General features: G+C 46.9%; 1 protein-coding gene across 3 annotated transcripts in view; it reads left to right on the top strand.

Annotated features, from left to right (window-relative positions):
- Window positions 1-12,079, top strand: part of GPATCH1 (G-patch domain containing 1) — an 87,319-nt gene extending 75,240 nt beyond the window's left edge. For 2 of the 3 annotated variants that reach the window (XM_063945992.1, XM_063945994.1), the window contains 5 exons: window positions 4,301-4,589; window positions 6,142-6,258; window positions 7,452-7,576; window positions 9,845-9,987; window positions 10,559-12,079. In XM_063945992.1, the coding sequence (XP_063802062.1) occupies window positions 4,301-4,589; window positions 6,142-6,258; window positions 7,452-7,576; window positions 9,845-9,987; window positions 10,559-10,586 (702 nt within the window). In that variant the 3' untranslated portion in view covers window positions 10,587-12,079. The remainder of the gene's footprint in view (window positions 1-4,300; window positions 4,590-6,141; window positions 6,259-7,451; window positions 7,577-9,844; window positions 9,988-10,558) is intronic. The other variant, XM_063945993.1, reaches the window with a different exon arrangement.
- Window positions 12,080-13,053: the final 974 nt, after the last annotated feature.

Below are 13,053 nucleotides of genomic sequence, written 5' to 3'. Positions count from 1 at the left end.
AGGCTGTCCAGAAGTTGGTGGAGGCACAGGTTATTGTGCCAGTTCCTCCTCATTTGCAAATCACAGGTTACTATTCAAATCTTTTTTGGTACCAAAACCGGATTGTTCGGTCAGGCCCATTCTGAACCTAAAATCACTGAACCCCTTTCTAAAGGAGTTGAAGTTCAAAATGGAGTCTCTCCAGGCAGTGATATCCGTTTTGGAAGAGGGGGAATTCCTGGTATCCCTGGATATCAAGGAGGCGTACCTCCACATTCCAATTTGACTGCCGTATCAGGCTTATCTCCATTTCGCATTACTGGACTGTCTTTTCCAGTTCCAGGCCCTGCCATTCGGCCTCTCAACAGCACCGAGGGTGATCACCAAGTTGATGGCAGAGATGATGATTCTCCTCCGCAAACAAGGGGTGAACATAATTCCATATCTGGACGATCTGCTGATAAAGGCATCGTCCAAGGAGAAGCTGTTGCAGTCCATTGTTCTCACAACCCACCTACTCAGTCAGACTCCACGGTTGGATTCTGAACCTTCCAAAATCACATTTGGAACCAACCCAGAGGTTGTCTTTTCTGGGGATGATCCTCGACACAGAAGTGCAGAGGGTGTTTCTTCCGCAGGAAAAAGCGTTGGTGATACAAACAATGGTCTGGGATGTCCTGAAGCCAGCCCGTGTGTCGGTTCATCAATGCATTCGCCTTTTGGGAAAGATGGTGGCCGTTTACGAGGCTCTTCAGTACGGAAGGTTCCATGCTCTGGCCTTCCAACTGGATCTCCTGGACAAGTGGTCAGGATCTCATCTCCACATGCACCAGAGAATTTGTCTGTCGCCAAAGGGCAGGATTTCACTCCTCTGGTGGCACCAATTGCCTCACCTTCTGGAGGGCCGCAGGTTCGGGATTCAGGACTGGGTCCCTCTAACCACGGATGCGAGCCTTCGGGGCTGGGGCGCAGTCACTCAAGGGGAGACCTTCCAAGGTAGGTGGTCAAGTCTGGAAGCCGGCCTGCCGATCAACCTTCTGGAACTAAGAGCCGTCTACAACAGTCTTCTTCAGGCAGCCCATCTTCTAAGAGATCGGGCCATTCAAGTACAGTCGGACAATGTAACGACGGTGGCTTACATAAACCGACAGGATGGAACGAAGAGCAGAGTGGCAATGTCAGAGGTGACCAGAATCATCCTCTGGGCAGAAAGACACGCGTTGGCGCTCTCAGCGATCTTCATTCCGAGAGTGGACAACTGGGAAGCAGACTTCCTCAGCAGACACGATCTCCATCCAGGGGTGTGGGGTCTCCATCCGGAGGTGTTCAAGGAAATAACCAGACCTTTGGGGGTTACCCCAAATAGATATGATGGCCTCTCGTCTCAACAAGAAGCTTCAACACTATTGTCCCAGGTCGAGGGACCCACAAGCAGTGGCAGTGGACGCCCTGGTGTTTCCGTGTGTGTTCCAGTCAATGTACGTGTTTCCACCACTTCCACTCATTCCAAGAGTTCTAAAGCTCGCAAGGAGAACAAGAGTTCAAGCGATCCTCATTGCTCCGGACTGGCCAAGGCGGGCTTGGTACATGTACCTTCTGAATCTCTTGCAGGAAGAGCCAAGGCCTCTTCCTCTTTGGGAGGTCCTGCTGCAGCAGGGCCGTTCGCCTATCAAGACTTACCGCGGCTACGTTTGACGGCATGGAAGTTGAGCGCCTGATACTTGTTCGGAAGGGCATTCCATAGAAGGTCATTCCTACCCTGATACAGGCTAGGAAAGGGGTAACGTCTAAGAATTACCATATTTGCCTCTTGGTGTGAGTCCAAGAAGTTTCCTACGTTGGAGTTTCAACTGGGACGTTTCCTCCTCTTCCTGCAAGCAGGTGTGGATATGGGCCTGATGTTGGAATCTGTGACTGTCCAGATTGCGGCCCTGTCCAATTTCTTCCAGAAACAATTGGCTGCCCTCCCTGAGGTTCAGACCTTTTTGAAGGGAGTTCTGCACATTCAACCTCGCTTTGTACCGCCTATGGTGCCTTGGGACCTTAACGTGGTGTTGAAGTTCCTCCAGTCAGACTGGTTTGAGCATCTACAGGAGCTTGAGGTCAAATTTCTTACGTGGAAGGCTGTCACGTTGTTGGCCTTAGCTTCTGCTAGACGTGTGTCAGAATTGGTGGCTTTGTCTTGTAAAAGCCATTATTTGATCTTCCACGAAGATAGAGCTGAGCTCCGGTCACGTCAGTTTCTTCCAAAGGTTGTGTCAGCATTTCATATCAACCAGCCTATTATGGTGCCAGTGGCTACTGACGCCTGAATTTCGTCAAAGTCCTTGGATGTTGAGCGGGGTCTGAAAATCTATGTGAAGAGGACTGCTCGTCACAGAAAATTGGACTCTTTGGGGTAAATTTTCTAAGGTGGGAGATTTTTAGAACTGGTGACGTTGCCCATGGCAACCAATCAGATTCTACTTACCATTTATCTAGCTGCTTCTAGCAGATAATAGATATAATCTGATTGGTTGCTATGGGCAACATCACCAGTTCTAAAAATCTCCCACCTTAGTAAATTTACCCCTTTGTTTGTCCTGTATGATCCCAAGAAAATTGGGTGTCCTGCTTCTAAGCAGACTATATCTCGCTGGATTAGATTCAGTATCCAGCATGCTTTGTCTACGGCAGGATTGTCGTGTCCAAAATCTGTTAAGGCCCACTCTACTCGTAAAGTGGGGTCTTCCTCGGCGGCTGCCCGGGGTGTCTCTGTGTTACAACTTTGCCGAGCCGCAACTTGGTCTGGGTCAAACACGTTTGCTAAGTACTGCAAGTTCGATACTTTGGCTCTGATGATCTGAAGTTCAGTCAATCAGTTCTGGAGGATCCTCCGCGCTCTCCCTCCCGTTCTGGGAGCTTTGGTACATCCCCATGGTACTAATGTGGATCCCAGCATCCTCTAGGACATAAGAGAAAATAGGATTTTAATTACCTACCGGTAAATCCTTTTCTTGTATTCCATAGAGGATGATGGGCGCTCCCCAAGCGCTTTGTTTTCCTGCAACCGTTATTTGGTTCGGTACTACTATGTTTAGTTGAGTACTGCATGGTAACTTTTCAGCGGTTGCTGAATTTCAAGCTAGTTAGCTTGATGTGCCTTGTATGTGTGAGCTGGTATGAATCTCGCCACTATCTGTGTATAATCCTTCTCTCGAAGTATGTCGTCCCCTCAGGCACAGTTTCTAGACTGAGTCTGGTAGGAGGGTCATAGAGGGAGGAGCCAGCCCACACTCTCAAACTCTTAAAGTGCCAATGGCTCCTGGTGGACCCGTCTATACCCCATGGTACTAATGTGGACCCCAGCATCCTCTACGGACTACGAGAAAAGGATTTACTGGTAGGTACCAAAATCCTATTTTTGCCATCGATGGAAGAGAACCAAATAGTTTCCCTCCATCGATGGTATAGAAAGTACTATGAGATGTTTTTTTCTATGAGTGCTGGAACACGTAGCATAGCTCCACCACTGACACCCGCAAAGCCCCTCCCACGAGCTGTTATTGGCCCACGGGCCAGTCGGTTAATGGACTGGGACAATCGAGGTGTGTATTAATTGATGGTCCTTCATAGCATATTATACCATTGATGGCCACTTACAACTTTACCATTGATGGTGCCCATCGATTGAGAGCACACCGATGGCCAATTCCTAGTACAGGGTCTCTGGGTGTCATCTTATCTGAGCAGGAAGACCATTGATGAGGCATTGCTTTTCCCAAAAATTACTTAGAATGGTGTTCTAAAGAATTCCATCAATCCTAATAAAACCACAAAACCTCTACCTCGCATTACATCGCTGTACATTATACGCGGATGAAGGGCGGAGGTTACCAGCAGAAGGACCAAGGGTATATGGTGCCAGCAGGAGGACCAAGGGTATAGGGTGCCAGCAGGAGGACCAAGGGTATATGGTGCCAGCAGGAGGACCAAGGGCGTAGGGTGCCAGCAGGAGGACCAAGGGCGTAGGGTGCCAGCAGGAGGACCAAGGGCGTAGGGTGCCAGCAGGAGGACCAAGGGCGTAGGGTGCCAGCAGGAGGTCCAAGGGCGCAGGGTGCCAGCAAGAGGGGTAGGATGGTAGGTGCCAGGGCAGAGGGTGCAAGCAGGAGGGGCAGGATGGTAGGTACCAGCAGGAGGGGCAGGGGTGGAGGGTGCCAGCAAGAGGACCAAAGGCGTAGGGTGCCTTCAGGAGGGGCAGGGCGGAGGGTACCAGCGGTAAGGGCAGGATGGTAGGTACGAGCAGATATAGTCTTGATTGCTCTAAATTACTTATTTCTAGGTTCCCACAGAGCTGGAGCCAGAAGAGGAAGAAAAGAGGCCTCCGATAGACTTATTTAAAGCGATCTTTGCAGATTCGTCAGATGAGAAATCCTCCTCGTCAGAAGAGGAAAGTGATGAGGATGAAGGCCCTGCTCCGGAGACGGCCGCTGTGACCAGCCAGCAGGAGACGGCCGCTGTGACCAGCCAGCAGGAGACGGCCGCTGTGACCAGCCAGCAGGAGACGGCCGGTGTAACCAGCCAGCAGGAGACGGCCGCCTCCTCTGCGGTACAAGGTGACTGGGGCTTTGGTACGGAGACGCGCCTCACACTGATGAAAGCTAGCTCATACAATAACTATACATATAATTAGGAACATAAACATTTGCCTTGTTATCAGGTCAGATCCACTTTATAGTGTCTCGTAAAATTCCACGTTATTGTCTGGGCGACTGGATAGAAAACGTTGTCACTGCCTCAGATGTCAAAGCACGTCTACACCGTTCCCTCTTTACATGTCTCACACGTATGACGTTATACAGGGATTCCCACCGTCTCCGTGTTACATGCCTTGTTACATGTCTCACACATAGGATGTTATATTGGGATTCTCATCGTCTCCGTGTTACGTGTCTTGTTACATGTCTCACACGTATGATGTTATAAAGGGCTTTCCATCGTCTCCGTGTTACGTGCCTTGTTACATGTCTCACACGTATGATATTATACAGGGATTCCCACCGTCTCCGTGTTACATGCCTTGTTACATGTCTCACACATAGGATGTTATACAGGGATCCCATCATCTCTGTGTTACATGTCTCACACGTATGATATTATACAGGGATTCGCATCGTCTCCGTGTTGCGTGCCTTGTTTAGCTTACATAAAGGTTTCCTTTGTTCTGTTATTTTGTTCATCGTGTCTCAGTAACTCGTAGTTTTATGTTATTTCTGTCACGGTTACGCCACCGCGGTGGTGTCCCCTCCCCTCCGGAGATTTAGTAAATAGTTGGCGAGTATATTGTATGTGCTCTCTTGATTCATGACCAGGGGGCTGCCTCTGAGGTGGGACAAAGTAAAAATATACATTTTAGTTTTAGCGTCAGTTGTATTTCAGTATAGTTAGTGCTCTGAAGGGCTGATGTATTAAGCCTGGAGAAGTGATAAGTGGAAGGTGATAACGCAGCAGCCAATCAGCTCCTAACTGACATTTTTCAAACCTGTAAAGATTGGCTGGTGCGTTATCACCTTCCACTTGTCACTGATTTATCCCTTCTTCAGGCTTAATACATCTGCCACTGAGACCGGTTTTCCCTGTATGCTCCGCAGAATTATAAAATGCCAAATCAGAATGACCAGCCCCCATTCCCCAACTAGCGGTCACATGGCTGCGTAGTGTCAGAGACCCCTGCAGCTCGGGGATACTCTCCCCCAATGGGGCTGCGCTGGATCTTCTACAAATGTCAGGGGGAATGTGAAAACCAGTGTTTTGTTTAGCTCTACTAGTGTTAGGTCTACCCACTGACCCGGGGAGCTTACAGGTGCGAGTATGATCCATCTAGGGATCCCTCTTGTCTTGCTACTTCAGGGGATAGAACTGCGGAAATTTACTCTGGTCCCACTGAGAACGGCAGCTGCAGGAAGTTTCTTCCCTGCAGTTGCACACGCTGTGTATCTGACTGGTGGCATCACGTGCAACCAGATCAGATAATGCACTTGCTGATGTGTTCGCATCTGATGCCACCATGCCAGGCAAGTGGTTAAGTTGATCCATCTGTTTGTGTGACCTGTGAACCGTACATACAGGGCATGTCAGTCTTATTCTTATGAACAGCCAGGTGCATTTATTGTCTGTTCCCAGAACCTGCACCGGTGCTAAATCCACATGTTCCTCGTGTCCTTCCTGCGGTGACAGAGAACCTAGAGGAGATGGACTCTGAGGCATTTGGTCCTAAGCTGCCGCCAGCCCTTCCCTCAGGTAAGTCACTCTGAAGGTGTGCTGTGTAATTATTTATTACATTTGTATATAATACATTTAGTTAGTACATAATAGACGTAGCTGCTTGTCTAAGTGTGGGAATCGGGTGGGGTTGCCCAATCTCTAGTTTCTCAATTGTGCGCTACAGAAACAACACGTGTAAATGTCTCAGTAATTGATGACGGGCAGCGTAGGAAGGCGCCAGAGTCGCGGAGTCACATACACATCATGTATTTTGGTTTTGACGGACTATTAGAAGCCATTCATACTGCATACAGTACCTCCATACCGTCCTGGTTTTAGCAGGACAGTCCTAAATTAAGGACTTTGTTCCGCTGTCACAATCGAGACTGTATTATCTTCTTGGCAGAACTATGGCCCTCATTCCGAGATGATCGTAGCTGTGCTAAATTTAGCGATGATTCACACCGACATGCGGTGGGACGCCCAGCACAGGGCTAGTCCGCCCTGCATGTCAGTGCTGCCCCAGCCCCCCCCCCCCCACCCCCCCGCAGAAGTGCACTTCAAGAGTAGCTCCCGACCAGCGCAGTTTTAGCGTGCTGGTCGGGAGCTACTCGACGCTCCCCGGACCGCAGCGGGTGCGTATGATGTCACATAGCCGCTGCAGCCCGCACCCCGCACGGTCCGGCCATGCCTGCGTTGGCCGGACCACGCCCACGAAACGGCAGCCAAATGCCGCCGTTCCTCCCCCTCCCACCCAGCGACCGCTTCTGCTTGTCAATCAGGCAAAGGCGATCGCAGCCCAGCTACGGCCATCAGGCATGCGCCGGCGCACTACGGCACCGGCGCATGCGTAGTGGGTACCCGTTCGCTCGGCTGCGATAAAAAGCAGCGAGCGAACGGGTCAGAATGACCCCCTATGTCCATTATGTAGGACTTGCCTCCGGTGCATACAGCAGAAAAGAGGTGATTACAGGGGAATGGGCAGCCTAGCGCCATGATGGGCCCCGTCCGCTCCAGCCCCGATCAGCCTGATGTGACCGCACTGGAGCAGCAAGTCCTGGGCTGCGCACACACTGCACACACTGGATTTTTGCAGCTCTGCATACACATAGGAGCGCACAGTTAGCAGCGCAGTGATCAGGTCTGAATCACTCCCCTAGGGCGAAAGTCACTGGCAAAAGCTTCTCCGTTATCTATGAAATGCCTCATTTTCCCCTATTTTATCGCAGGTGACCCTCGGATGTCGGGTAGTTTTCCCTCAGGGAGTCTGGATGAGAACGCTAAGAAACAGAAGCATAAGAAGCATAAAGAAAAACACAGAGGGAAGAAAGAGCATAAACATAAGAAGGAAAAGGTGAGACACCTGGGGGGGGGGCGTAATGAGAGGGTCCCGGGGGCCAGCATAGGGGACGGTCCTTTCATTTATATCAATATATCCAGACACTCTGGTTCCTTATTCTGTGCATGTTACCCTCCATGCCACACGCTGCCTACTATACCCGGGCGTCATTGGGGGCTGTGTGTACCTCAATTGGGAAGAAAGGAGAAAAAGACAAAAGACCTCTTTTTGGGAGCACTCCTTTGTTATATTAGAAATAATATGTATGATGAACAATAATAAAATGTAACCTTTAATCAACCCTTAAAATAAAAACCCTTTTATAAGAATTTAAGACTAGTGTCTGTAGTTATATATAAAATCTTAGTTGACCTTTTTAGCAAATGAGGTATAAGATGAAAAGGTGAAAATATCAACGATGTTATAGAAGATACCGAAGTATCTAGAGGTCCCTGTCACTATATATGCCTGGATTATGGATGTTAAAATTGAGGACTTCCCTTAATGGTAGTGGGGGGGGGGGGGGGGGGGAGAGGGGGGGAAGGGGGGAGAAAAGGAAAAAGAGGAAAAGAAAAAGAAAAATGGTGGGGGCTGGGGAAAAAAAGGGGAGAAGGAAGCCACCACAGATTCTATATTCTGGTGAAGCGATAACACACTGATCAATAGGTTTTTCCAAACTAGAGAGTGTTTAGATAATAATCTCTTTTCCTTGAAAATGGCCCACTGCACCTGGTACTCTCAGGAGGCCTCCCCTCCCAATACCGACCAGGCCATATCTGCCTAGCCTCCGAGACTGGACAAGATCGGGCGCATTCAGGGCAGCATGGCCGTGGGCCGTCCGGTAAAGGAGAGAGATAAATCACACTCTGCTTAATTTGTACTTTGCATAGATCAAGACAAAAATGGTTAAACAAAAATAATATATTAGTAGAGAGATGTATATCTCTCTGAAATGTGAAAATCACAGCGAAAAAATCGCTCAAGTGATATCTGAGGGATAGTGTGAGGAATGTATTCTCTGAGTATGTTATATATAGCTGTTTCTGTACAACAGGTAAATTAAGAGCTCAGGGCTGGCTCACATGCAGTTGTAAAAATAATTAATCAATGAGAACACTAGTAATGAAGATACTAAAGAGTGTACATCATTCTTTGCTCTATAAATATAGGAAAAAGGTAGATCAAGGAGGTGTGGATTTAGAGCTCAAGGCTGGCTCACAGAAAAAATCACTTGAATCATATAACCTCCTGCTTGGAGAATAACATAGCATTGTATGGAATAGAGAAATTATTTGAGCCTAATAACTCACAAGGAAAATGATTTTGAGCTCAAGGCTGGCTCACAAAGAAAAATACCTGAACCTTAGGACCTGACGTAACATAAGGGAAAAATCTACCAATCTGAAACTACTGTTGGACTAAAGTATACAGTAGTGGATAGTTCATAGTGGATAACATAAATAGTATATCATAGATTAACATCCATGAAAGGCATAAGCGGGGAGATGGTAGAGTCACTAAATAATTTGTACAAAAAATCCTGTGGCTGTTAATGCTGCTGCAGGAATAATGTTAATAATGTTTGTAAGGGAGAAAATGATAAACAGCCAGGAGAATAGTCTGGTTGGTGATTGAGGAATATATTACCGCGACCACGCTGTAATGTTTGTCCAAATGTCTCCCAGATCTGTCCCGCCAGGTTGCTTTTTAGTGATCTGTTTCTCCTACCTGAACGTAAGTACATACATACTTGATGTTGCTGGGACACCCTTAAAACAGCTCTGTACGGATAATCCTTGTAAATAAGTACTTTATAACGGGATTCAGTCAATTTCCCGAACAACGGGATCACGGCAGTCGAAATACCGACGCTGGAATCCTGACAGTAGGGGAAATGCCAGCAGTCGGAAACTCCGACCTCAGTCCGATATTCTCACTCAGGTGGTGGGTCCACACCACCACCCGAGGGGGAGTATAATTGTGTGGCGAGCAAAGCTTGCCAGCGGGCCCGAAGCGTGGTGAGAACAGTGTCTAGTACATGAATATTAACCATCCAGCGTTCCTCCCCTAACACTTATCGCTTTGATCCCATTGACGTGACCTTTCTTTGGTGCTGATGGCCTGGAGTTGGGGTGGCGGAACGGGAGGTATGTTACTGGTTTCACACGTTTTCATAATTCCGCAGCGTGATAAGCAATTACAGAGGAAGTAAATAAACGTATGGCGATCCCGGCCACTCTGTATAATTCCGTATTACTGAGCTTTGCTGTTTCTCTAATACAGAAGAAAAAACACAAGAAGCAGAAACACAAAAATAAACACAAAAGTAAGAAAACAGACGTCAGCAGCGCAGAGTCTGATAGCAGCGCCAGTCACAGCGACACGGAGCCGACTGCCGAGATCACGCCAAGGGAGCTCTTGAAGAGGTTGGTAGTGATCGGAAAGAAGCGTTTTACTTGTGTGTTTTTGTTTTTAAAAATTAAAGTATAAGAAACCTTAAAAAGTAAAAAAATCAATGATTAAGATTCTTTCCAGTTTCGTTAAAGTGCAGCCGTCGCCTGCGCTTGGCGGAAGCAGACATTTTGGAGCTGTACGAATATTCAGTCTGTCAGTTCACTATGAACTGAATACACTGATGTAACTAATGACTGTGATATAATGACAGTCCTACGTATTGGCTGAGCCCATAAAATGGCCGACTTCGCTGTCTGTAATAAATGTGTAACTGCATGTTTATGGGGCAGATTCAATGAAGCATAGAAGCTACCGAAACGGGTCCCGGCGGCTCACACACGTTAACTGCCGTCAGAAGATTCTAATAGCAGACTACGGAGCTGCAAACACAATCTGACTACTATACTGCGCAGACCATTGTCACTGGCAGCTCGCAGTTAATTGAATCTGCCCCTTAGTGTGGTTCAAAGTAATATACTTCCAGTCTTATTATGGTTAACTCCTAGAAAACCGGATTTGACATAATATATAATTTCGTTACAGGTTGAAAAATCTCCCAATTCCTCGTTAACAGTGATGAGGAAACAGTCGGCTAATCTGCCAAGCAACGACCCACGCGTTTCTCCTCCTCCAGTGACGATATAGCAAGCTTTGCTGTAAATATATTTATGTACAACATGATTAAAGTGCTGTAAATTTGTATATTGTAAGGAACTACGTTTTATTACAGAAAATTATGCTGTGTCATCGCTGGGGGGGTGTGTGAGTTTTTTTCTATAGGCTGGACGCCGCGTTCCAACTGCATTGTTCTCAGCTGTGCGATTATGCATTGCACGTCGTTAGAAGATAGGATACGGCACCGCAGGTTCGTCAGGGATATTGCGCCAATGTCAAAAAATAAGTTTTTAATTTTTATAGATTAAATGAATTCAAAACATTCAAAGGATCATCTGTAATATATTGAGTTTACATTTGGTTTAAGCAAGAGCAAGATGGATTGTTATAAAAGGATCAATGAAAAACTGTTGCCCCGTAGTACAGGTTGAGTATCCCTTATCCAAAATGCTTGGGACCAGAGGTATTTTGGATATCGGATTTTTCCGTATTTTGGAATAATTTCATACCATAATGAGATATCATGGTGTTGGTACCTAAATGTAAGCACAGAATGCATTTATGTTCCATATACACCTTATACACACAGCCTGAAGGTCATTTTAGCCAATATTTTTTATAACTTTGTGCATTAAACAAAATGTGTCTACATTCACACAATTCATTTATGTTTAATATACACCTTATACACACAGTCTGAAGGTCATTTAATACAATATTTTTAATGTGTATTAAACAAAGTTTGTGTACATTGAGCCATCAGAAAACAAAAGTTTCACTATATCACTCTCGCTCAAAAAAGTCTGTATTTCGGAATATTCCGTATATCGGATATTTGGATATGGGATACTCAACCTGTATAATCCTGTAGCGGCTGTATACTGTTGGTACACAGCAGCAATTGTGGCACTAACAGTAAGAGATACATCTGATTATCTGAACGCCTGCTCTCCCCCTACCCTTCCCTTCCTTTACCCCTGACCCTTCACCTTTCCGTGGATTATTTAAGATTGAAATGGGAATTCCATAGAAGGTTGGGGTTTTTTTTATTTTTTTTTATTTCATTCAACTGGGCTTTCATACTTCTGCAATGTCCGCCAGCCAAGATTACTTACATAATTTGTGGGGCATCGCGTTTAGAGTAGGCACGGCCATTTAAAGGGTTCGCCATCTTTGGTTGGAGACCAGGGACAGTTTACACCAGAACTGGCCAACCTGTGGCTCTCCAGCTGTTGTAAAACTACAAGTCCCAGCATTGTCTGCCCCGTTTCAGCATTCCCAACAACAAAACTCTAGCAGGGCATGCTGGGACTTGTGCGTCTGTATATTTTCACAAATCTAAAACCTGCAGGACCTATAAATAGATGACACTGAAGGAGCTGCCTCTTTATTTTTAAAGAGTACAGCCACCTTTTATTAATATCCGTAATAAATCTTATATTTCTCCAAGCAATGTCTGTTGTGTTTTTATTACTGAGAAATGTTGGGATTTACAGAATTTCCTCCGAATTGTAACAGGTTCCTGGCTTTCTGTCTTGTCGGGGTGCATTCTTAAACCGCGTACACACTGAACGATATATCGGCCGTTCGATGTCGTGAACGCGTCGGCAGGTGTGTACCAGAGATATGTCTCCTCCCTCTGACATTATCACGAAGATTCCTATTGGTTGTTTTCATGATCTATGGAGTCAGTGCTGCCCGCTAGAGTTAACCATTGACTGTCACCATCGCTGGTGCCATAGGTCCATGGCATGAAAACATAGCAAACCATTGATGGCTTCAACCATTGAGATATATATCTCTGCTTTGGCACACGGTAGACAGTGAGCCAATCAGGAAGGAGGGCGGGCGGAATTATGCAACAAGGGCGGCATAAACGCCATGTTTTCTGGGCAAGGGTAAAACCATTGAACATTAGAGGCAAACCATTGATGGCTGGCCATGCCTACTGCCTGCATAGACCGCACAGTGGGGGAGAAGGTAACATAAATGGAAGTGTGAGGTGGGTGCGCCACGCTGTACTGAAGCCGCTTTCTAAGAGAAACTGCGCCTGCCACAGGGCCTGTACGAGTATTAATGGTTTAACGTTTGGCGTCTAAAGCCATACACCTGGGAAGGGCTTTGTAGCGCCATTAGCATTAAGTCCCAGAAGTCACCGCGGGAAAAGTCGCAAGGACAGCCATGACTGCGGCCAACTCAGAATCCGCCCCATAGTGAGCAAACAGGGGCACTTTCATGTGCAGATCTCCAAATCCCATGAGCGTCCTACAGTTGTCGTCAGTGCAGCGCCTCTCACCCAGAGCAGCCAATCTGAAGACTTACTCCCAACATCCTGTGAGTAGTGGCTATAAGGGGAGTATTTACTATGCGGCAGCTGCAAAAGCCGATGCTTCACACCGTGTTTAAGCCCCAAATTTAAAGCA

Source organism: Pseudophryne corroboree, chromosome 11 (assembly GCF_028390025.1).
Source record: "Pseudophryne corroboree isolate aPseCor3 chromosome 11, aPseCor3.hap2, whole genome shotgun sequence".
NCBI lineage: Eukaryota > Metazoa > Chordata > Amphibia > Anura > Myobatrachidae > Pseudophryne > Pseudophryne corroboree.
Note: the sequence above shows the minus strand (reverse complement) of the source record. Positions and strands in the feature narration are given on the sequence as shown.